The 23983-nt window shown below is 38.3% G+C and overlaps 1 protein-coding gene across 2 annotated transcripts; it reads right to left on the minus strand.

Annotated features, from left to right (window-relative positions):
- Positions 1–5809: 5809 nt before the first annotated feature.
- Positions 5810–23620, minus strand: Ms4a6a (membrane spanning 4-domains A6A). 2 transcript variants are annotated; one of them, XM_020183752.2, is made up of 7 exons: positions 23461–23620; positions 22105–22267; positions 14135–14269; positions 11579–11635; positions 9139–9345; positions 6871–6972; positions 5810–6118 (listed from the first exon to the last, which is right to left on the minus strand). In XM_020183752.2, exons 1-7 carry the CDS (start codon positions 23466–23468, stop codon positions 6023–6025), a joined length of 768 nt encoding a protein of 255 aa, XP_020039341.2. In that variant the 5' UTR covers positions 23469–23620; the 3' UTR covers positions 5810–6022. The 2 variants fall into 2 exon arrangements, with proteins under 2 accessions (XP_020039341.2, XP_020039342.2); XM_020183753.2 differs by lacking the exon at positions 14135–14269.
- Positions 23621–23983: the final 363 nt, after the last annotated feature.

A 23983-nucleotide genomic window follows, 5' to 3' on the forward strand; every position in this document is an offset into this window, starting at 1 on the left:
CCAGCATTATACTTAACGGAGAAAAACTGAAACCATTCCCTCTAAAATCAGGAACTAGACAAGGATGACCACTATCTCCATTCAACATAGTACTGGAATTCCTAGCCAGAGCAATTAGGCAAGAAGAAAAAATAAAAGGAATACAAATAGGTAAAGAAACTGTCAAAACATCCCTATTTGCAGATGATATGATCCTATACCTTAAAGACCCAAAAAACTCTACTCAAAATCTCCTAGATACCATCAATAGCTATAGCAAGGTAGCAGGATATAAAATTAACATAGAAAAATCATTAACATTTCTATACACTTATAATGAACAAACTGAGAAAGAATATATGAAAGCAATTCCATTTACAATAGCCTCAAAAAAAAAATCAAATACCTAGGTGTAAACCTAACAAAGGATGTGAATGACCTCTACAGGGAAAACTATAAACTCCCGAAGAAAGAGATTGAGGAAGACACTAGAATGTGGAGAGATCTCCCATGCTCATGGATAGGTATAATCAATATGATAAAAATGGCTATACTACCAAAAGCAATCTACATGTTCAATGCAATTCCATCAAAATCCCAGTGACATTGAGCAAAGAGATAAAAAAATCTACCCTAAAATTCATTTGGAAACACAAGAGACCATGAATAGCCAAGGCAATACTCAACAAAAAGAACAATGCTGGAGGTATCACAATACCTGACTTCAAACTATGTTACAAAGCAATAGCAAACAAAACAGCATGGTATTGGCACGAAAACAGATATGAAGACCAGTGGAATAGAATAGAGAACCCGGATATGAATCCACACAGCTGTGCCCACCTTATTTGTTGACAAAGGTACCAAGAACATACCATGGAGAAAAGACAGCCTCTTCAACAAATGTTGCTGGGAAAAGTGGTTATCTGTCTTCAAAAAACTGAAAGTAGATCCATGTTCATTACCCTGTACTAGTACCAACTCAAAATGGATCAAGGACCTAAATATCACACCTGAAACTCTGAAGTTAGTACAGAAAAGAGCAGGGAATACTCTGGAAGCAATAGGTATAGGCAAGAACTTCCTCAATAGAACCCCAGCAGCTCAGCAATTAAGAGAAAGGATGGACAAATGGGACTACATAAAATTTAAAAGGTTCTGTACAACAAAAGAAATGGTCTCTACACTGAAGAGACCACCCACAGAGTGGGAGAAAATATTTGCCAGCTACACATCAGGCAAAGGAATGATAACCAGAATATACAAGGAGCTCAAAAAAACTAAACTCCCCCAAAATCAATGAAGCAATAAAGAAATGGGCAACTGAGCTAAACAGAACTTTCTCAAAAGAAGAAATTCAAATGGCCAAAAAACACATGATAAAATGCTCACCATCCCTGGTCATAAAGGAAATGCAAATCAAAACCACACTAAGATTTCACCTCATCCCTGTTAGAATATTCACCATTAGCAACACCACCAACAACAGGTGTTGGCAAGGATGTGGAGAAAAAGGAACCCTCTTACACTGCTGGTGGGAATGTAAACTAGCACAACCACTCTGTAAAAAATTTGGAGGCTCCTTAAAAATCTAAACATAGACCTGCCATATGATCCAGCAATACCACACCTGGGGATATACCCAAAGGAATGTGACACAGGTTACGTCAGAGGCACCTGCACACCCATGTTTATCAAAGCACTATTCACAATAGCCAAGTTATGGAAACAGCCAAGATGCCCCAATACCGACGAATGGATTAAGAAAATGTGGTATTTATACACAATGGAATTCTACTCGGCCATGATGAAGAATGAAATTTTATCATTCACAAGTAAATGGATGGAACTGGAGAACATCATCCTGTGCGGGGCTGGCCAGGTTCAGAAGACCAAAAATCATATGTTCTTACTCATATGCGGACTTTAGATCAAGGGCAAACACAACAAGTGGATTGGACTTTGGTCACATGATAAGGCAAGAGCATTCAAGGGAGGTATGAGGATAGGTAAGAAACCCCAAAAAAATGATAGCATTTGCTGTTCTCAATGCAAAGAACCTAATGCAGAAACTTTAAAATGACAGAGGCCAACAGGAGAAGGGGACCAGGAACTAAAGGAAAGGTTAGTTCTAGGAGAATCAACTTAGAATGTAACACATATGTACATGAAAGCAATGAGAGGAACTCTTTCTATAGCTATCCTTTTCTCAACTAGCAAAAACCCTTGGTCCTTATTATTGCTTAACTCTCTATTAAACAAAATTAGAGATAAGGACAAACCAGTTTCTGCCTGGAAGTGAGGGGGGTAGGGAAGGAGAGGAAGGGGGCAGGGGGAAAAGGAGGGTGCCAGGGGGAAGTAAAGAGAAATGACCCAAACATTGTATGCACATATGAATAAAAGATTAAAAAAAACTTCTTTCCCTCTGTCTCAAGATCATGAGTCTTATTGAGTCTTCACTACCTTCATTGTTCTTTGGAAATAATCAGAAGTATAAGATTCTAAATTTTTATGCTTGTTTACCAAGTGGCATGGGCAGAAACTGTCTCATGAGGATGTATCTGGGAGAAAATTCCATTTTATCTCTGGGAGCCTAGAATACCTTCAAGTCATGATATTTGACCTTAGTGTATTACACATTTTTTAGTTCATTTACACCTAATCTTTGGAACTAGTATAACATAATTCATCACAAATATAATGAAAGACCCTTTAACTTTCCATATTTCTTCTGACATATCTAAAGAACTAAAAATCACTTACATCCAAAAATTCTTCATAAGGAAATTCGCTTATGTAGTTTGCTGTGTGCTTATCAGTTTGCTGTGTAACCAGAAGTGGCTGCTTGTCCCACTAGAGGCTTTGAATCCTGTTTGTTGGAATGACTTCTACAGTCCCACTAGTACCCATGACATTGCTCATTCTGTAGAAGCCTGATCTTTCTGGACCCCTTGCTGTTGGGCTGTCTTTAGCCCAACAATGAGTCACGATTTGCAATTGTGATTTTTTTAAAAAGCTAAATATAAAAGACTGTTTTAATTATATTTAATTAATAAATGACTAAACCAAAAATATTATTGGATTTTTACTATTTTGGACTAGTAGCATATGTGAAAGTGAAATAAATAAAACTAGTAGCACAATAAATAGGTAGCAATTAAGAGTATAATGATTTTTAATACATGTACTAATTAGTATAATATTATTTGAAGGTAAACTGACTAATAAAAGTTGTATTTTTCTACCCTAGTACAATCACTAAAGATAAATGGAAAAGGTATATATCTTTGTAACTTATCTGATTTTTGCCTGAATAATATATAATGCTTCTTTTATCCTTAACATTAAAAGTGTTATCCTCAAAAAAATATGTATTTTTAGTGTTACTGTTTAGAAAAAGCACCAGCAGGTGGTGCTCCAACAAAACAACCTAGGCAACATATACTAAATTGGGAAAATAAATTGGCTATACCTTTAAAATGGATCCTGAGGATTTATGAGAGTGAATTAAAGAAGGGAATCATAAACACTAAGAAAAGGAAAAATGTCAAGATACCATCTGTTGTACTATAGATGGTCAAAGCCTACTAAACCCAGAAGGATGACAGGTACTGGCAGTATCAGATTTGCTTACAGGAAGACAGACAAGTCCCAAATGGAATATCCCTCACCCAAATTATGACTGACACTGTAATGAAGAAGATACTAGCAGAATGGCCATTTTATATGACTGCAGTCACCTCAGAAGAATATAAAATTCATCACCAGTCATGTTTATCCATGACTTTCTTTTTTTAAACTGTCTCTGTCTGTGTTTGATGTCAGGATACTAACATCATAGAATAAGTTTGAAGTATTCCCTCCTCCTCTTTTTTGTGCATGAGCTCATAAATGGTTGCTATTTTTTCTTTAAATATTAAAATTAATTCACCAATGAAGCTATCTGGGTCTGAGCTTTATTTGCTGAGAAGGTTTTTAAATATGGTTTCCATTTCTTCACTGTTACAGAATCATTCATATTTGCTATTGTTTAAATGCATTTCTTATAGTCAACAAATGGCTGAGTCTTGCTGTTTAACCCAACTCAACATTCTATGTCTTTTGATTGGAAGACTGGTTGTTAATATTGAAAGATAAGTGATAATTCCTGCCATTTTTTTCCCAATGCTTGATTCTTTTCTACTCTTCATTTGCTTATGTACTTATCTGGTGAGATTTATTTTTTCCAGTATTTTCATGTTTACATTTATCTTCCTCTCTTGTGTGTAGGATTCCTATGAGTATCTTCTGTAGTGCTGGTTTAGTGGTAACTTTTGGTAATTTATGTCTTCCTATGACTTTTTTCTAAGTCATCTAATTATGTAAAATGTTGTCAGATAGTGAGGAGTGAAGCTAGAGTAGGAATGCAGTAGATAAATGCACCAAGTGTGTTTTCCACATGATAGTCACCCCTGGGACATGAGAATAGTATCATGTGATTGACACTAGGGAGTCTCAAAGAAGCATTCCCTCTCTCTCTCTCTCTCTCTCTTGTTCTCTTTCTGTGTGTGTGTGTGTGTGTGTGTGTGTGTGTGTGTATGTGCATGTGTGTGTGTGTTTCTTCCTCTCTTAATCCTACATTCTTTTCAGAAGAAAAACTGTACTTTATTCTGGATTCAAATAGAATTTAATGTACAATATGTCCCTAATTTTATTGTCATGGGCACTTTCCTTATTATACTATAAATTTCTTGAAGGCAAGAACTATATCTTATTCATACTAGTAACTGTATAATCAAGTAAACTGCCTGGTACCCAAAATGTATTGCAAAACATTCAGTGTTTATTCAGATTCAGTTTAACACACGTCTTTGCTTTGTTGACATTTCCTCCAACCACATAGGCACAATTTACAATAGGTAAAGAAATAGGAGAAATTGTGTGTGTGTGTGTGTGTGTGTGTGTGTGTGTGTGTGTGTGTGTGAGTTCACAGGTACGTACTCACACAGTAGCTGTAACAGTGAACAGTAGCTGTAACATTTATAATTTAACAATTGTTCCTGTTCTGAAATTAGAAAAAAATGATGTCATTTAATAACCAATATATACTCCTGGCTCACTTTTCTGTGCTTCTTTTGGTAGTAAAAAGTACTTCATATTTACATTTGAAGTTACTCTGTGTGTGAAGGAAAAATAACAAAAGAAATTGTCAAGTATTATGCAATCCCATAAAAACTTTATTTTGAAGCCATCTACCTGTATAGATCTTTAGACTTCATTGTAAGGACTTGCACTGGGTGAAATGTGTGTAATAAAAGAGTACTGTCACTCATAAGGGATTCTGATTTCTGCAACAAACCAGTTAACTCCCCTTGCCACTAAAGGAGTACAAGAAAATGTTACCCCTTTGTGTCACCAAGATCCACTGAATCATTCTAAGTAATGTCTGAGACTCTGGCCAGTCTAGTAAATGAGAATTTATAGGCATGTATTTTTGCTGAAACCAAGGTCAAACAAACCAAGAGAACCACACTGAAGGCCTGAGGAGGTAGTTTGCTTCCATAATCTGAACTGCTTGGGAGGTGAGCAGGAGGATTGTGGTTTGAGGTCAGCCTGGACAAAAATAAATTATCAACACCCTATCTCAAAAACAAGTCAGGCATGGTGGTTCACACCTGCAATCCCAGCTAAAGGTAAGAGAATCAAGGCCAGCCCCCAAAACAAACTAAAGCAAAAGGGTTGGGAGAATGGCTCAAGTGGCAGAGCATCTGCCTAGGAAGTATGAGGCCATGAGTCCAAGCCCCAGTGTTACCAAAAAAAAAAAAAGTGAGAGAGAGAGAGAGAACATCAGTGAACACATAAAAACATATATTCAGCAATTTTTGATATTCATTGTATAAACAACCTACACCTTAGGAAATTCAAACATTACTCTCTTGTATGAGGCGAGTGTGATAACCACTACACTACAGAAACAACTAAACATTACTCTCTTGTGATAGTTAGGTGGTCTACATTATCCTAAAGGTAGACTTTCTGCTGAATGTGTTCTTCTTTTTTATTCTTAAGGATTCAATAATTCTTCATATGCAGGACTGGAAAGTTCCTTTGAGGGTGAGCTGAATTCATTCTTGGAGCTCTGAGACAGGAAATGCACACTCTAGAAGAAAGAACATGTGTTAGTTTTCAGATTTCATTCAGGTTCAAGTGAATGTGTATATTGATACAATTGCCTTCATCTTTTCACACAGATTTCCTGGCTTTTCCCAAGATGAGTGTAATACATCATTAACTTTTTCAAAAATTGCTGTTCACCATATAGCATTCATTCTGCTCTCTATAATTAAATTTTTGGATAAAGCAAAACTTTTTAATTTGGCTAAATGGAGTCATGGGCTCACAGAGGTGGTAAAGCAGCACTCAGGTAATTTAATTCAACAATATTTCTTTAACAACTTTTGAGACAAATAGGAATTTTAAGGTCACAAGTAAGGCAAACCAGAGCAGAAAATTGACTGGACCCATCCACATATGTAAACATCTTTTACCAAATAAAAAAAGACACAAATTGCTGTGGCAACATCTGTTCCCACATAGAAGGGAAGCAACCAGGTTCTAGTGTCCTGAACACAGGCACAACCTCAGCACAGTGCTAGGAAAGACAGTTAGCCTCCCAGTACCTCAGTTCCGATGTTTGTGCAATGGGAGGAATGAAATAGGTGATTTCTTAAGTTCAACTAGTCACTCAACTGTCATAGCTTCCCTCGTTTACCTGTCTTCTATCACCATTAAAACCACCTCTCATGTCCATATCATGCTGACATGTTGTTCCTTCTGTTATTCTTGGTGGCAAAGCTCAACACATCCCAGAGAAACATCAGGCAAGTTTCAGAGAGGCCATAGCATACTTACCCCAGGGACACTGCAGCTAGCCTGCTTCCACCAGAGCAGAGCAGTGAGCACAGCCAGAACAAGCTCCAGGAAGGTGCAGATCAGCATCACAGATATGACACCCTACAATCCAAGAGGTAAGAGATTGGTGGTGTTTGAATCAACCGAGCCTTCCTGCTTGGCTAGGAGGTGACTGTAAGATGAAGACCACGTCCACCATCAGAAAGTAACATAAGGACAACATCTGGAAGGAAAACCTGCTCCTTTCAAGACAGCAATTGGCTTAAATCAATCCTCATCAATTCCCTTGAGAGGAAGAGGAGTGATAAGGAATAACTAAATCAACTAAACCATTTTGTTCCCTATATTCTTACCCCTCTGAGAAAGGCAATCCCAGGCGCATTAAGAGGAGTGATGGAATAACTCCCTGGACTGAGTCAACAGCCCCATTCTAGCTTCAACTTTACTGCTTCATGTGATCCTAGATAAGCAACTCTGTTTTTCTGGCTTCTGTATTCTCACTTATCAAATGTGCATAATACAATCTCCTTCTCAGAGATTCGTGTGCATCAGTGAGTATTTGAGTGTGCAAATCTTTGTAAAGTTTATTATTGACAGATGTGAGTGCTGGTGAGTGTGTGTGTGTATGTGTGTGTAATTCTCTGGATATGTTTCTTTGGACTTTCTTAGTGACTTTCTTTGTAAGAGGAGGAAACAATCAAGGCAGCAAACTTCCACAGTTTCTAACAAATCTAATCAACTTAAAAAAGGCTTAACACTAAGTGCACAGGTTCTACCACTTCTGTCCTGAGTCGTCCTTTGTGTAGGCCACTTGGTAGAAGAGGGACATAATGTTATTGCATAAATGTCTAGTTCACTTACACACATTTCAAGAGGAGATGAAACTCGATTGTATTATCTAGACATTGTCCTAGCAAATTAGTCCAACTCAGTCTCTCTTACAATGAAAAAATATCCCACCATGCATTCATACTGTGCCTACCACTCAAATTCCTCCTCAACTCTCCAGGATTTTTCCCAAAGTCAAGCTTCCTTTTGCCATGTGTTAATTTATTCCAATGACTATCAATCTCATTTTCATCTACTTTTTCTCATTATGATTTCATTAACTGACAGAAAAGACCTGGGGCCAGCTTTATGAGGAATGGAGAAATGAATGAGCTCAACCAGACTTTACTGTCTTGCCATCCTCCAGCTATGTCTGATTTATCTTACTTTCATGACTGCAGAACAATATTCTTCAGCCTCTTTACTGCCTGCTTTTCTCTCAGTTGCTGACCAGCCCTTCACTGTGCCAGCTTAAGATATAATATTTCTTTGGTCAAACTTCATTACTTTCCTTCTTTCCTTGTAGTCATTATCAGTTACTATTCTCCACTTCCCTGTATTTATCTCCTAACTTGTCAATTCCATTTCTTTAGGGTGTAATGAAAAAACAACAATCAACTTGCCTTTGTACATGATCAGTGCTCCTCCACTGGAAAGAGGCCGGGACCTCCAACCTCCAGAAATGGAGAGCACTCCATTTCTCAGTGATGGACCAGATATTTGCTCTGACAAAGTTCACCCACATACCACACACATGCCAGGATTCTTAGTTTCCTTGTTGCAATTTCCTGATTATCTAGTTCTTTCCACCACGTCTGCCTTTTTTTCCACTCTTTCTCCCTTTCTTTCTTTCTTTTTTCCTTCCTTCCCTCCTCCCCTCCTTCTTTGCTTTTCTTTCTTTCTTAATTTATTTATTCCTTCCTTCTTTCTTAATTCCTTCCTTCCTTTTTCTTTTTTCCTTAATTTCTTTCTTTAATTCCTTCCCTCTTTCTTAACTCCTTTCTTTTTCTTTTTGTCATGAGGGGCATCAAGGAACCCTGTGTGTTGCACGTGTGATGCAAGTGTTCTACTGTTGAGCTACAACTCCTATCCCTATGATGGCCTCTCTTAATTCACCACTCCATGTACCAAGATTCTTGATTTGCCAAACTCATGCTTTATGCTTCTAAAATTGAATTTTGATTATTAAGAACCTCTACCAACAATAAGTTTTAGTTTCCATCATTAACCTTATTTGAAATTTAATATTCAATTCTACCCTCTTATTATGTGACCCCTTATTATAGCCCTTAATTTCATGTTCACAGCTTCCTTTCCCCTTCACACAGCCCAGGCCTTCCCCTAGATGTCCAAATCCAAAAGATTAGAGGGATTTTCAAAAGAAGGGATTGGAAGAAATCATAGCTTTCATAAACTTACAAAATTGGGAGAAATACTTACATTCAGGCTGGCTGTGGCAATGAGGCAGCCCCTGGCATAACGGTTATGATAATAGTCATAACTATAATATGTGGTTGGCTGAGCCAGTTTGCTAAGGTCACACAGCTGTGATGCAGAACCCAAAGAAGACAGGTTGACACAGAGGATAATGAAACCCATTATAGCAAACACAGCACTCAGGCTGCTCATGGCCAGACTGCTACGAACCTGCAAAAGAAATGCTGAGTAAAGATCAACAAGCATCTCTTTGCTTGTCAGAGCATTGCAATAATTCCTTGTGTTTTCTATCTTAGAAGGTCTAAGATTCATTACTTATTTCTGTGGGCCACATTAGTATCTAGAAAAATCTGAACCTAGATGGTAAATTGTGACTGGGTGAGTGAATAGATTAAACACCCTCCAACCCTAGACAAGAATTCAATGATGTGGCAGAAAATATTCCCCTCCTAAAATCTTTACCCTAGACTGGCAGTGGGTCCCCAGGATTCTCTGCCTAAAAAAATTCCCCAAAACAGTGTGGTCAAAGACTTGGGTGCTAGAAATCAGATATTTCCCTTTCCCTTAACTCACTCAGTGCTATAGCTTTGTTACATGTCCCCAACTGGCCCATGCATTAAAGTTTAATCCCCAGGTTGATGCTACTATGAGACAGTAGAACATTTAAGATGTGAGGCCTGATGAGGTCTTGGATCATCAGAGGAGTGTCCCTGAAGGGGGATTTGGGGACCCTTCTTTCACTTTTCTTCCCTGCTTCTGTATTGCAAATGATTGTTCTACCACATGCTCCCCACCATGGTACACTGCCTCACGACAGGTCTGGAAGCAATGAGTTCACCCAACCATGCACCAAAACAACAAAATGTGAGCCCAAATGAACCTTCATAGTAATATAAAACTAACTAATTCATACAGAAACACCCCATGGAAGTTTTAGTCACACAGAACAGGCAGGTGAAGCAGTTCACTTCTTCTAGCACTACCTCTCTCAAAAGCATGGTCACCCAAAGATGTGCGCAGGCATGGTTCTCAGTCTCAGGCAGACCCCAGAGTGTGGACAAGCATATGGCTGGCCGTTTCCAAGGTCACGGGTGGATGGGTGCGGGCAGAGTTCTAGACACAGATGGAAGGATGATGCCATGTGTGGGAAATAGTGAAAGATAGAAGTAACTCAGGAAACTGAAGTTATAGGGCTAAATTTTTCTTGGCTTTCTCAGTTGCCTTGAGTACTAACTTCCTCAGTTTAATTTCCCACATTGGGTCTGATTTCTACATTTCTGAAATGAAGGGAATCACTTCCCTTATCCCCCAACTCACAGAAGAGGAGAATTGAGCTAAGGTCATTTTTAAAGCTCAAGTATAGGTAGATAGGCTCCAGGGCACACTGAAATAGCCATACATTAGGGTATTTTATATATATATATATATATATGGTAGCCTATAGGGTAATTCCCTATAAATAAATCTTATAGACTACCCAGCAGTTAGCTTCTCAGTTTCAGTACCACATTTCAACTTATCAACAGCATATGTAGCTACCCTGTTAAACAAAACAGATACATTGCATTTCCATTCTGACAGCACTAGTTAGTGAGTCAGACTCTAGGTGGGAGTTCACAATAACAAGGTCTAATTCCTGAAGAACCAAAGAGAGGTGCTAGCATTTTCCTGAGCATTTTCTCATTCCCCTGGGTTTGGGAGACATGTATAGTCAGACCTTCCAAACTGAGTTCCTGTGCTATTGCATCATATGAATAGAATGCTCTCACATGACTCTCTACATAGCCCTTTGAAGTATATGAATTAAGTGAAGACTAGACTAATCTTTACAAGTCACAGAAACTTCTTCCTATAATCCAGCTTTCCCTCCCTGTGACTTCCAATTCAGGTTTCCTCTGGAAAGAGTTAAAGGGAGGTAAAGTTGATTTCTTGGCCAGTACAAATAATGAGTGAAACTTTTAGGATTCAAAAGTTTACACTCAACCCCAACAAAACCACTAGCATTCAGGTATGACAAATGAAAGAATGAGAGATAAATCCTCACATCAACATAACGTTATTTGGGTTTTCTCAAGGATTTTGACATTTGGGACTATACAGTAAACTCACAAGCAAACATGAGCTTCAAGATTGAAGAGCTACATTTCAAAGTCTATTCCATACAAAACAGCACTACAAGTAAACTGAATTTTTCCTTGAGATTCCTGGGCACTGATTTAGAGTGTAATACAATACCCTGGATACAGACTTTGATTTAATACAGGCTATCATTGGAGGATTGTGCTCTGGATAGGTTTATGGAGGATTCAGAATTAGCTCCTAACTATACAAATAGCTGTTCTGGAATTTAATTTCCAAATAAACTTATTAGCCCAGCTTGACCCTGAGGAATTCTAAGTTTCATTTTGATGCATTGGTAGTGGGTTATGGTTTTTATACTCACCAAATGCTTGTTTGACATCTTCTCTGTGATGATTGATACAGACCCAGAGATGATAAACTACTCAGAAAAGAGGAAAACATTGTCAGTTCTCATTTCAATGTACAGAGTAGATACAATTTTGTCATCAAGGGTATAAAGAAATTCCCATGGGAAAAGTCCTGGAGAATAAATGACTAGGGATGTATGATGCATTTAAATACATGCATTTGTCCCTTTTGCCCATATAACTTTCAGAAAGCATGAGGAAAAGCAGGTATGACCAGAAGTTTATCCCAATATAAAACACAAGGACCTTAAATGCCAGAAAGCAACTTCTTTTAATGAAAGAAGAAAATTTTAGAGCCAGTTGTTCTTTAGGAAACATGAACCAAAGATTTGGAGAAAGAAAAGAATGGGAGATGATCACATGGTTTTTATCCTTACTTTCATGACTATAGTGTGTTGCCTTTACTGATTTGCATTTGTTACATTATGCTTATATTCCTGAGATAAACTTAACTTGACCCTGTTGAACTATCTTTCTAATGTGCTGCTGCCCACAATGTCATGTTATTTTGCTGAAGAGTTTTGGATCTATTATCTCAGGGTTTGGACCTGTAGCTTTCTTTTCTTGAAGCATCCTTGTCTGGCTTTGGTATCAAGATAATGCTGGCCTCCTAAAATGAGTTTGGAAGTGATCCTTCCTGTTTCAAATTTTTGAAAGAATTTGAAGGGCTTCATATTAGTTCTTTGAAAGAAAATAATGGGAAATGGTAACATATGGAAAACAGAGACATGGTTTTAATTGATGGCCCCACAAAAGGAAGCATGAGGCTGGGTGGCATGAAATCTTTAAGACTATGTTCAGAAATCAAATTACTTACACTCTCTGAAGTCTTCATAATCTAATAGATTTAGGGAAGCTAAGCAACAAAAAATTCTTTGAAAATGAAAAAGAAATGGTTCCAAAAGTCCCCAAATTAAGTGTCTTTTCTATATAAATAAATGATTGGTCTTAAAACAAAACAAAAGAGAATGGGATGTTTTTCCAATATGGGCTGTGCTTCCAAAGAGTGTAGTATGGAAGGTGGAAGGGGAAGTAAGTTACAGCAGAGGATCTGAAAAATGCCATCTGTTTCCCATAAAGAATGGTAACTCTATCAGTGTTATGATATTGATAGTGTGACCTGATAGAATGGTGTTGGGAACCAAAAGCCACAGTCTGACAAGGTCGCTGTGGCTTAGCATCTTTCAGACAAGGTCGGAATCTGCAGGTGCACCGTGCCTCTATCATGGTGGGAAGAACACTAAATGGTTTCCCTTGACTAAAAAGAAGTTTATACTTAGTCAAGGACACTGGCAGTAATAATGCAGGGTGGAAAACAAAGAAAGGTTGTAAATAGGTCAGTGTGTTTTTGATGTTTAAGTCTGTTCCTCTTTTGTATAAAGCTGGGTGAGAAAAATAAAATTATTCCAGTTGGTCATCAGCCTGCTGGCCCTCTGGATATGTGTCTTGTCTTGTCTTGTTCATTCCTGCCTTGAGCTCTTTCGGGTTAAGGACCTCTGTGATCCCAGAAGAATGGCACATCATCATTATCATCTTCACCTAAAAATTCATCACTCTCATTTAAGTATGAGAAAAATGTCAGATAAACTCAAATTTGGGAACATTACATACAAAAGTCCTTGACAGTGTAACTCAGAAATTTTCAAAACCATCAGGGACAAGGAAAGCCTAAGAAAGTCTAAATGAGGAAGTCTCAGGGGCCCAAGGACACAGAATAACTAAGAGTAATGTAGTGTCCTTTAATGGACCATGGAACAGAAGGATATTTGGGGAAAACTTATGGGATCAATTAAAACATTAACTTTAGTTAATAAAGGAAACAAAATGGACCAAACAAGTAAAAGATGAACTTCTGGATATGTCAAAGAAATATATGAAAAAAGCAAAATAGTCATGTTATTGTGAAAAGCATCTCAGAAAGAAACCTTACTTGTGAGAAAGGTACACATCAATCTACAGGAATACCATGGTCTAGAAAAGGACCACCAGTTCTCCCTGACTCCCAGACATGGGGATGTTTCAGAGGAATTCCCAACCCACCACTGAAACAGACAGCTGCTCAGACCACCATGGGTGCCTTCAATGAAGAAAAACTCTCAGAGATAGAAGACCTCCTTCCTCCATGTTTCCTACAAACATCTGTGAGGTTTCTCTATGAGAATTCTCAAGGTCCTTCAGTGGTGCTCATGGTGCTATACAGAAAGGTCCTCTCCTACCTGTATCCTTTCTCATGGATACACTAATTTCATCATAGTTCAAGATGATATGGTGAAAAATAAGATGATCTTAAAAATAAATGTTTACTTGAACCAGATAAGAATAGATACTAAATGGAGCAGCTTCCCCCACTCCCCCACATACTCAGACCATTAGGCTACACACTCAAAAGATAGAGTTGTATCACTGACTCCTAGCTCCTGGCAAATGAAGTAAAGTCATAGGTGAAAAGTCTACAGTACTATTTTTGGCCTCTCCCTTCCCCACCCTGCTCTCCTCAAAACTCTACTTACACACAAGGATCCTACGAATGGGTAACCAGATTTTATCAGGACAGAAAACATTGGGGTAAAATGTGGAGAGAAGGGACCAGATCCCAAAGTGATCCCCAAACTCAACACCATCACACCACACATGATCTGGATCGCCTGTTTGGAGAGGAAGGAAGTTGAAGGTTAAAAATGGCATTTGTAAAGACAGGGGCTTTCCACCTTTCCCATGGCACTTATGCATTATTACCTTCTAGAAGATCCTAGTGAGGATCTCACTCTACAGTGAGACATGAAAATTCATTTTGAAGAGGATAATTTTCTGTCACATAAAACTACTGCCTCAGGCCATCTGGCAAGTACTCAGCAGCCTTGAGAGATTTCTGCTTCTCAAACCATGGGTTGTTCATAACCCTTGCTCCTTGCAAAGGGCAAGTGCTAGGATTTCTGAGTCCATGGATAGTAACTCTTCTTCTGCCTCTTGTGGGAACAGGGGACATCTGAAAACCTTGAGCACTGGAAATGTGGAGCCCCACCCCATATGTCCCTCAACTCACAGGACATAAAAATATGAAGCCTGGCTCTCAGATCAGACCTATTGAGGCAAGCTAGAAGTAGGAAAAGTTTGGGGCTCATGTAGGTTGCCCAGGGATGGCCCAGACCACCATCAGCTGGCTGGGAACTACCTATGTCCCTCCTCACTTGTTCATTATTGGATGGGAATCTTATGGATCTGCCCTTCCCGTGGGTTAGTGTAGGTTTTAAAAGCACCTGAAGAGCAGAAACTTGTTCTCTTGGCCAGAGGACTACTCCTGTGCCCCACCGTGCTTCCTTTCTATTCCCCTTTCCCTAACTTAAAAAAAAATCTCATTTACACCTATACATTCTTCCTGGATTCTTCCATGCTGGAATGCAAGAGCCAAGGTCTTCTTAAAACACTGGTTTGCAGTCAACATTTTAGAGGGTCACTCTCATTCTTTTCACTGTCTTTACTTCTGCACTGCCAAGGGAATGGGCTTAGCTCTGTACTCAGGGAAAGTAGCTGGGAAATTCCAGGTTTGGACCCAGCGTTGTCTGCCCAACAGGCAGGCCTCCATGCAGGTGGCATTGCAGAGGTGGGTGGCAGTGTCTCTCTGCCCAATGCACACTCGCCGCACATGCCTTGGGACTCCTGGAAAATGGGCAGGCCAGGCTGCCTTAAGCTGCAACATGCTTTTCTTTCTTTCTTTCTATCCCATATACCCCCTTCCCACCCTTTCCTTTGGGGATAATAGTTGCACTGTGGGAGATCACACTCTAAGGTCTCTAACCACCACATGGCCAGGGACAATTAAGATGCCTTGAGCTGCTTTTCTTGTTTTCTTTTCTCTTGTTTTCTTTCCTTTTCTTTGTCTCTCCCTTAACCAGTGGTTTTAGAGAGAGAATGAGAGGCATTTACTCCTCAGCACTACTGGAGATGCCACTCACTTGGTATGGGAAGGGCACAAACACATGGCTTGCTTCTTAGCAGGCCAGTGCTCAGGCCCCAGCTAGTCAGCCATGCAGCAGTAACACACAGGGACTGTGACTAGGGAAGTGGTGGACACACACAGACCCTCTGGCCATGCCAGCAGCTTCTGCCCAGCACTCATCAGCTGGAAGGCTTCCAGTGCCTGAGCTGGCTGGAAGAGGAGAGCACAAAAGCACTGCTGCTTTGCTTCCACCAGTGGGAAAGCCAGGGAGCCTCAGGGCACTGGGGACAAGATGGACAATAGCCCAGCAGCCTACTGTGAGCGCATGTGCTCTCCTTAGCCATGCCTCACATGGCTCCCCAGCCCCATGGCAACAAAAGTGGCAGGAGGAAGCTGCATGCCCCAAAACCAGGTTCCTGCTCTAATTGATGGAAAATTTCTGTTTCAGAGTCCTAGTGTGCTCCTAGCTTTGGGTCTTTCATTTTGCTAATATAGATTACTGCTGGCTTTAGAGTAATGGCTAACTTTAAAACTCCCTATGATAGTGTCTGGGCTCTGGCTAGCTGGCTAACATTAAAAGAGATTAATGGAGGTTTTAAAAAAGGGTTAAATTACTTTGTAAAAGGCACGAAACCTCAGTGTTCAAAAGGTAACAAAATATAACTAATATGGCTATAATTTTAAAAATTACATAATTTCCTAAAACCAAAATTTAGTAAACTAACTTAAAGCTAGTTAGTTAACTTAAGCTAATTCTATCTTAAAGACACTCTGCTCTTAATAATACTTGCTAAAAACTGTATTATAGGAGAGATTTTGTGTTTTATCAGGATAATTGTTTATAAAATTTATTTCATTTGAGTGCTATACAAAAGTTTACAGGGCTAAAATTATATTTTTTAATACAAAGTAACTAACACTTGGTCAATAAAAAAAATCAAGTCTATTTGGGGGAACCAGCACCATCTTCATAAGCTTGTAAGAGTTCTAAAAGCTTTGGTTTTTATTACTGCTGCCGTGTTACTGCCTTTAAATGTTAAATGCATTTAAATTCCCTTAAGTATGTTTTCTAAAATTAAAAACAGTGCCATTTAATTAAGGATTTGACATTGGTCACCCATAAAGTATATCTATAACAAAATTGCAATTTATTTAAAATTCACTTACTCTAAAGGCAAAATTAAAAGGGGGAACTTATTAATAAGATGTCATTTTTTAAACTAAAATACAAGTTTTAAATATATACTTGAGATAAGGAGAAATTAATGGTACTAATTAATACTGTCCATCATAATTGTTATTCTAAAATGCAATATACAATAAGCATTTTAAAACATTCTAACTTAAGTTTCTGCTGGTAAAATTAGGCTTACTTGCAGCCAAAAGGTTAAAAAGAAAAGGTCCTTATATGTGGGTATTTTAAATAGGCAATTTAATTAGAAATTTTATTCTTAACAATTAATTATTTTTATTTTAAAATTTTGTCTTCTTGGCTCAAAGTAGAATGTCAGATTCTAAACTTGCTTAAGGTCAGTTCCAAACTGTAGACATGTAAATGTCTAGGTTTTACAGGGTTTGGATTCTTGGTTTTCTAGAATAACGAAGCCCCTTTAAGAGGAAGTCCAGCATGTAATTCTAAACACCCAGAATAAACTGAACAATAGCAGAGTTTAAAGGTTTACTGCCATGTGCCCTAGCCCCAGTAATCCTAAATTTAGATAAGCCTTTAAAACTAAAAGACAGGACATAAAGTTCAAAGAAAAAAAGTTCTACAACCTATGACTAATTCTCCAAAACTATCAAGTAATGTCACATCCAAGGAGGCAACAAAACCTTTTAAATCCCACCTTAGTTTGCTTCTACTACTTGGCCTTTTCATTAGGACGATTAACCTGTCTCTCAGGTGGGGAGTTGTCTTTCATTCCTATAAGAGATTTCTATTTTGAGCCTGTATGTTGCATGTAACATGTCTTTGTGTTCCATTTGAAAGCCCCTTTGGAGAGACCATGTGGTCACAGGGAATGCTGCCACCATGATGAAGCCACCACGTGTTCAACACCATCTTGCCACTACCTAGGAATAGGAAACTCATGGGTGACATCATCTTGGCATCCTCTAGGAAAACTATAACTAACTTGCGGTTAAAATTCTCTAGATTAATATAGTTTTTATGTGTGTTGTTTTTACTGTATTGATCTGTTAAGGATTGGACAAAGGGTGGAGTGTTTGAATTGGAGATCTGTTGTGAACTACTTAGGAATCTAGCTGACTAATCTACTAAAGATATTGATAAAGAAATGGTTTGTTTAATAAGAGTGCACTCTAAATTAATGTGATTGCTTTGTGTGTCATTGTGTGTTTTCTGTGTATGTCTTTGTCTTCTACAAATTGTGATCACTTAATTTTTATTTTTTTGAGCTCAGTATGCACATGTAGATGTGCATTTTGATGTATTTAGGATGGTTCTCAAGCTGCTTTTATAAAGTTAATGTATACAACTGTCTCAAAAGTTATCAAAAATTCTGATTCCAACTAGGCCTAACTAGTTTCTGCCTTAAAACTAATATATATAAACAATAATCTGTTTCATTCTATCATGAGTGTAATTCAATATGCATTTAACTCTTAAAAGGCAAAAGATTTATGAGATCTGAAGAGAAGCTAGAGTATGCATTTAACTCTTTTATAATTAGGTTTATTGACCCATGTGTTCTTATAGATTGCTATCATTAAAAAGATGGCTTAATTCAATTTTCTTCCTAAGTCTTTTAAGATATAAGGTCAGTAAGAGTTTTATTAAAGACAGTGTTATCTAAATTCAGGTTTTTACAAAGGTTATTTCAAGATACAAATTAAGGTCTTAAAGCTTGTAAGTTTACATATGTGTGATTGGGTTGGCAATAGTCTGAAGTTTGCCTAGAGAGTTTTCTAAGCTCAAGATTTAAGGTACTAATGTATATTTTAAAAATGGCTTTCTGTCTTATCAAAATAACTATTAAGATCTTTTGGTGCTACTGGCTGATACAAAATTTTACCAAAACTAAGCAAAAGCTCACCCTCCAGATGTAATGATAAAACTTTAAGTTTTTAGGAGTCTAAAAAAATGTAATTAATCCTAAAGCACCAAATTATATGTGTCATTAACTTCTAAGGACTGAGTTTGTTATTTTTGGGCTCCAGAGACTATATGCAGGTCAAGAAAAACTCTGCTATGTGTCCCAAGTCATTCTGTTAGCTAACATCAACAGTCTAGAATATAATTTCTTAACAACATCCAAGACATGGGCCTCAGTCATTGAGTATCCTATCTTTATGCTTACCCCCTTATCTCTGTTTCTGTATCTAATTATTTGAGACATTAATCTTAATTGGTTTATTATTTGATTATTAATTTTGTACTGTTGTATAAAACGTTCATATTAAGATGTTTCCCTTGTAACAATCAACAGGTTGTGTTGAGGCTTTCAGAAGGTTCAAAAAGGGCACTTTGTGAATCTAGAAAGATCCCTATGAAAGGGCAACTTTCCTCCTTTCGTTTTCCTTCTTTCACTCTCTACCAGCCAGCATAGGGAATTCTATTCAGGAGCTCTCATGAAGGGGTAGAGGGGTGAATGGATTTTTCCCCTCTTTTCCCTCTCTCTTTCCACCAACCAGCACAGGGGAAGCCAACATATCCACTTTGCTGTATCCTTAAGTATTGGGAGATGCTTTGATCCTACTAATCAAAAATAAGATGACTAGCTCTCTATATAGCCCATTTAAAACTATTTACTATTCTTTACATCCTGCCAAAAATCCTGAGGTATTTTTTGGATAACACAAAAAGCTAAGTTTAAACTAAGTAAAAATAATTTTAAATGGCTCTAAAACTGCTAGTGCCTTATAAAAATGTATACTTGTAAATAGCTACAGTTCTTTTTTTAAAGGTACATTCTATCTAATAAGGTCTTTGACATTTCTGCTTTTTATGACAAATGCTAAAAGTTCTGCCATTTAGGCTTGACGTCTGCCTGACAGGTAAACATTTGTTTACCTGAACAATGTTTATCTGACAATAACTAAATAATATACAGAATATACAACTGAGCATCAGAACAGGTCTATTTAAAATTACTAGTACTGCCTTCCCCTAACCATTGGAAAGTTAGGGTTTTTAATTGTCGGTACTGTATTGACAATACTGACAGCCATTCACGTGTTACTTTACCTAACCAAAATTCAAGGTTTAAATTGTACTTAACCATGGTTACTTTAAGTTTTGTCACTACAGTTCTGATCCTATGACTCTGACAAGTACTTATCTATCAAGCAGGACAGACATTCTTAAGAACTGGGATCATACTGTATTTTTCTTGTGAAAACTTTAGAGCTATTACCTGCTAACACTTTACAGAAATTTAAAGGTGTCAGTACACCTCCTATAAGACAAACAATTAGATTTAATAAGGCCCAGACTAAGAGACTTTTTTTTACTTAATTTGGCTACAAAGGTCACATTGGCACTGACTTCTGATCTGTTTGATGTGTTTCTTCCCCTCCTCTGTGGGGCAAAATATGACTTTCTGGGAAAAGCACTCCTGCCATGAGGAACAAAACTGCAAAACTTGCAAAATCTTCAGAGACAACTATTCAGAGAAACAGTTTAAGAGTTTAAGATGTAACCCCTGAGCAATCAGCAACCCACCAACTTCTCAGAGAAACAAGTGGCATTCAGCCACATGAGACAGTTCAAGAGGACTGCACAAATAAGGGGACTTCTCCAGATGCAGATGGAGTCAATTATGCCAGACCTCTCAAAGTAACCGAAGCCGGGAGATTGTAAAAAGTAGCTCTTACACATGTGCTCTAATATGGAAGCATTTTAGGCTTCTGGCAAAAGGCAGTCATGTGTTTGGCCAAGGCCTTCTGTTTAAAAAAAGGCAATATAACTTTCCATGATATCTAATTTCTGCTTAGGGATTCAGTGAGTCTTCTTTCTGAACAAAACTGACCCACTGATGTTTACTCTCTAATTGGCCTTACACCTGTCCCCGGTACACCTGTTCCCTGATGTAGTCAACCCTTAAATGCCCACTATAATGACAGTCCAAAATAGAGTGCCATCTAAAAGTTAAAAAATAGCTACAGATTTAAACACCAATAGGCAAAGGAAACATAAAACTCTCTGTTACATTTCAAAATTACTTTATCCTTCCTGACACACCTGGAAGGGTCCCTACTGATGCTCCTATCATTGTTCATGTTCAGGTCATGCCTTCTAAACCAAATTTATCTCTTCCAGAATAAAAGCCTTTCAGACCCAAATCATGAGGCAACAAAGCTATTGATCTCTATAAATATACACGGTCTCTATGAGCAACCCTGATCTCCATGAGGAACCTTAACTATGCTGGACAATAATTCAGACACCTTGTGTCCAAATAAGCCCCAAGGGGAAAAAACAGGATAGGGTCTGCTGCTCCTTGACAGTTCAAAGCAGATACTGAAGATGGACTGACCCCACTTCAACAACCCTCCCAAAAGAATTATTTGGAATATTGTCTCTCAGGAGGAATTGAGGCAGGGGAAAAGCTGGAGGCTCAGGTAGGTTGTCTGGGAATGGCTCAGACCCCCTTCACCTGGCTGGGAACTGCCCATGCCCCTCCCCACTCAGTTCATTGTTGAGTGGGAACCTCCTGTGTCTGCCCTCCCCATGGGTTAGTGTGGGTTTTAAAAACACCTGAAGAGCAGAAGCACCACCTGTGCCCTACCATGCTCCATTTGTATTTCCCTTTCCCTAACTTTTAACAAACCCCACTTATATCCATGCTTGGATTTATATCCAGGTTCTGCTTGGATTCCTCCAAAGTCTTCTGAAAATGGCATTTTGATGTCAACACTATGGCCTCTTCAGTCTATGTTCCTAGCCTGAGGATCTTGAAGCTGTATCTGAAGAAGTAAAATTTTCCTTCCTGGCATCCAACTTCACCTCAGAGACTCACATTTTTCAAGCAGTTTTGTAAATCGTATGTTACCTGAGCCTAACAAGTGTTAATGTAGGGACAACTTTCAAAACCAGAAATATTTTCCTCCCAGCCCTAGCTAGGTACTTTATCCCCTCTTCCTTTTATCTAATAATCTCTTCTATAAATTCTGGATGAGGAAAAAGTGATAAGCAAAGGGTTAACATCACCTCTGTTTCCCAGTAATTTACAGGGAAAAATTTCCTTTAAAGATATATATATATAGTAACTTTTATCGCTACTTCTGATCTAAAGAAAATCTAAAGAACTATAATGCAAAAATGCAAAAAACAAGAAGGTGAAAAAATGCAATCACTCATATTCAAGATAAGGGAAAAAAACATTTTCCATCCTGTGGAAAAGTACTGGGGAAGATTTCAACAGCTCTCCAAGTGGCTTCTACTGGCCTTCTGGTTACCTTGCAGTCCCTATGGCTCAGTATAATGGTCTCCGCACTCACAAAGAATCTCTGTTCCCAAGATAGACAACATCTCTTCTTTCTGCCTCCCACCCTGCCCCATGTGCTCTGAATTGGATTTACCCCTATAATTTTGATCTCAGCCTTCAGACGTTTCTTCAGGCTATCTTGCATCTGGTGGGTGGATTGAGGTTGTTCTGTTTGGGGAAAGTTGATTCCATTTGGTGTGATCACTGTGACAGTCTCCCCCGCCATGATTTGTGATATCATGATGGTGCCACCAATGCTGGAAGAGAGAATAAATTTAGCTCTTATAAAGTACCATGCAGCCAGATTCTAGTTCCTAAATCCAGACTTGCTCATTAGTCCAGACTTGGCCTGTCCTGTAGGAAAATAAACTAGTAGCATGGAGAAGTGAAAAACGTAAAAACTTGATTTTTCAAAAATGTATAACATGGGCTACTGATTATAGACATTGAACAACTCAAAGGAAGTCAACAGCATGAATCTTGATAGGTACCAATGTTCATAGGCAAGTGGCCACATAAAACTTGCAGCATATAATGACCAGTCTTTCATTCCATTCATAGCTATCACAACTGCACTCCCATGAATTTAATCTTCAAGTTATCCTATGAAATATGGTCAGGATTCATCTTTCAAACTTTTCCTTTTCAGGTTCTGTGCCACTCACACTATTGAACCCTACACATAGTTTGTCTAATATTAATACCTAATAGCATTGATTATAGCTATTTTATCATATTTCTGAAACATTATCTTGTTTACTTTTATTCCATACAACAATCTTTCCTGTTAGTAAATTAGTTAGTAAATACACGTAATAGTTAAGGAAATTCACAATCAAAAGTTTACATTATGAATGGAAACAATACACACTTCACATAATGCATGGCATAAGGTTGAGGAAATATTTAAAGTTATCATTATTAGCCAGCCATGTCCATACAGCTGGGTGCTGGACCCCAGATATCTCTAAGTCTAGAGCTCTTGCACAATTCTCCAGATAAGCTACCTCTTCCTACTTTCCCACCTGCTGCTGGCAGCCTGTGTCTGAGTCTATTCTGTCTGAAGAAGCAGCTACATGTGGTGGTATAAGAAATCTAGGTTCTAGGCCAGTACTCTCCACTTGTTAGTCATAATGACCAAGACACTTGTGGAATTACTTACTGATCTCAGCTTGGATCTCTGTTCTCTTCACCATTCTCAGTCCATGGTCTTCCCAGTTGGCAAATAGCCTGGGAGCATTTGAAGAGACAAGAGCTGTGCTCCCATTAGTTATGTGGCCACAAGTGAGGAATTCACAAAGACCATGCACTTGGAAGACAGCCCTTTGCTTATTCTAATTCTGAAATGCTCTACTGTCTCATCTTTCAAGGAACTTCAGTGAATTACCTGTGCAATCCAGTCACAATAAGAGAGTGGCAAGCAGAGAAAAAGTCTTTTAACACTGCCTACCTGGACATGTGGACCGTTCCGTGGTCCCAGCTGGGCTTCCAATATCTGCACCCCAAAGGTTCTCCAAGTCCAATCAGTAAGTTCTTCTTCTGATCTTTGAATGTCACTAGTCTTTCTTTAGCTCAGTGTTTGCTGCTACACAGGATATGATACTTAACAGATGGCAGCTTTGTGAAATATGCCTGCACTTCCTTTTTTGTTAACTCTTAGGAACCTCAGAAAAATCACTAATAAAACCACCTGGGAGAATGTGCCAATCATGCAGCTTTATAAGTGAATTGCTACTCCTTTCCTTACTACTCCATGTTTTTGGACAAAACTGTGTTCTTGGAGCCTCAGTTTTCTATGTTAAATAGAGAACAGCACCAACACTGGAAAATTGAAATGAAACTGAGAAAAAATGCTTATGAAAGACCTACACTGCATCTAAGGAGCACTCAATAATATGTAATTAATAACTGTAATATTGATAAATAATAGACTTTTGCCCTCAGAAAAGTAGGGCCCTTCTAGAGAACTGGTA

The sequence above is a fragment of the Castor canadensis genome, chromosome 1, assembly GCF_047511655.1.
Source record: "Castor canadensis chromosome 1, mCasCan1.hap1v2, whole genome shotgun sequence".
Lineage (NCBI taxonomy): Eukaryota > Metazoa > Chordata > Mammalia > Rodentia > Castoridae > Castor > Castor canadensis.

Excerpts from the sequence above, each read along its gene's own strand:
- Ms4a6a (XM_020183752.2), bottom strand. Across the intron at positions 14,270-22,104 it reads CTGAGATCAAAATTATAGGG|GCGATCCAGATCATGTGTGG; the intron begins GTAAATCCAATT and ends CTCTCCAAACAG. Across the intron at positions 11,636-14,134 it reads CATTCGTAGGATCCTTGTGT|TTTATCATCTCTGGGTCTGT; the intron begins GTAAGTAGAGTT and ends TTTTCTGAGTAG.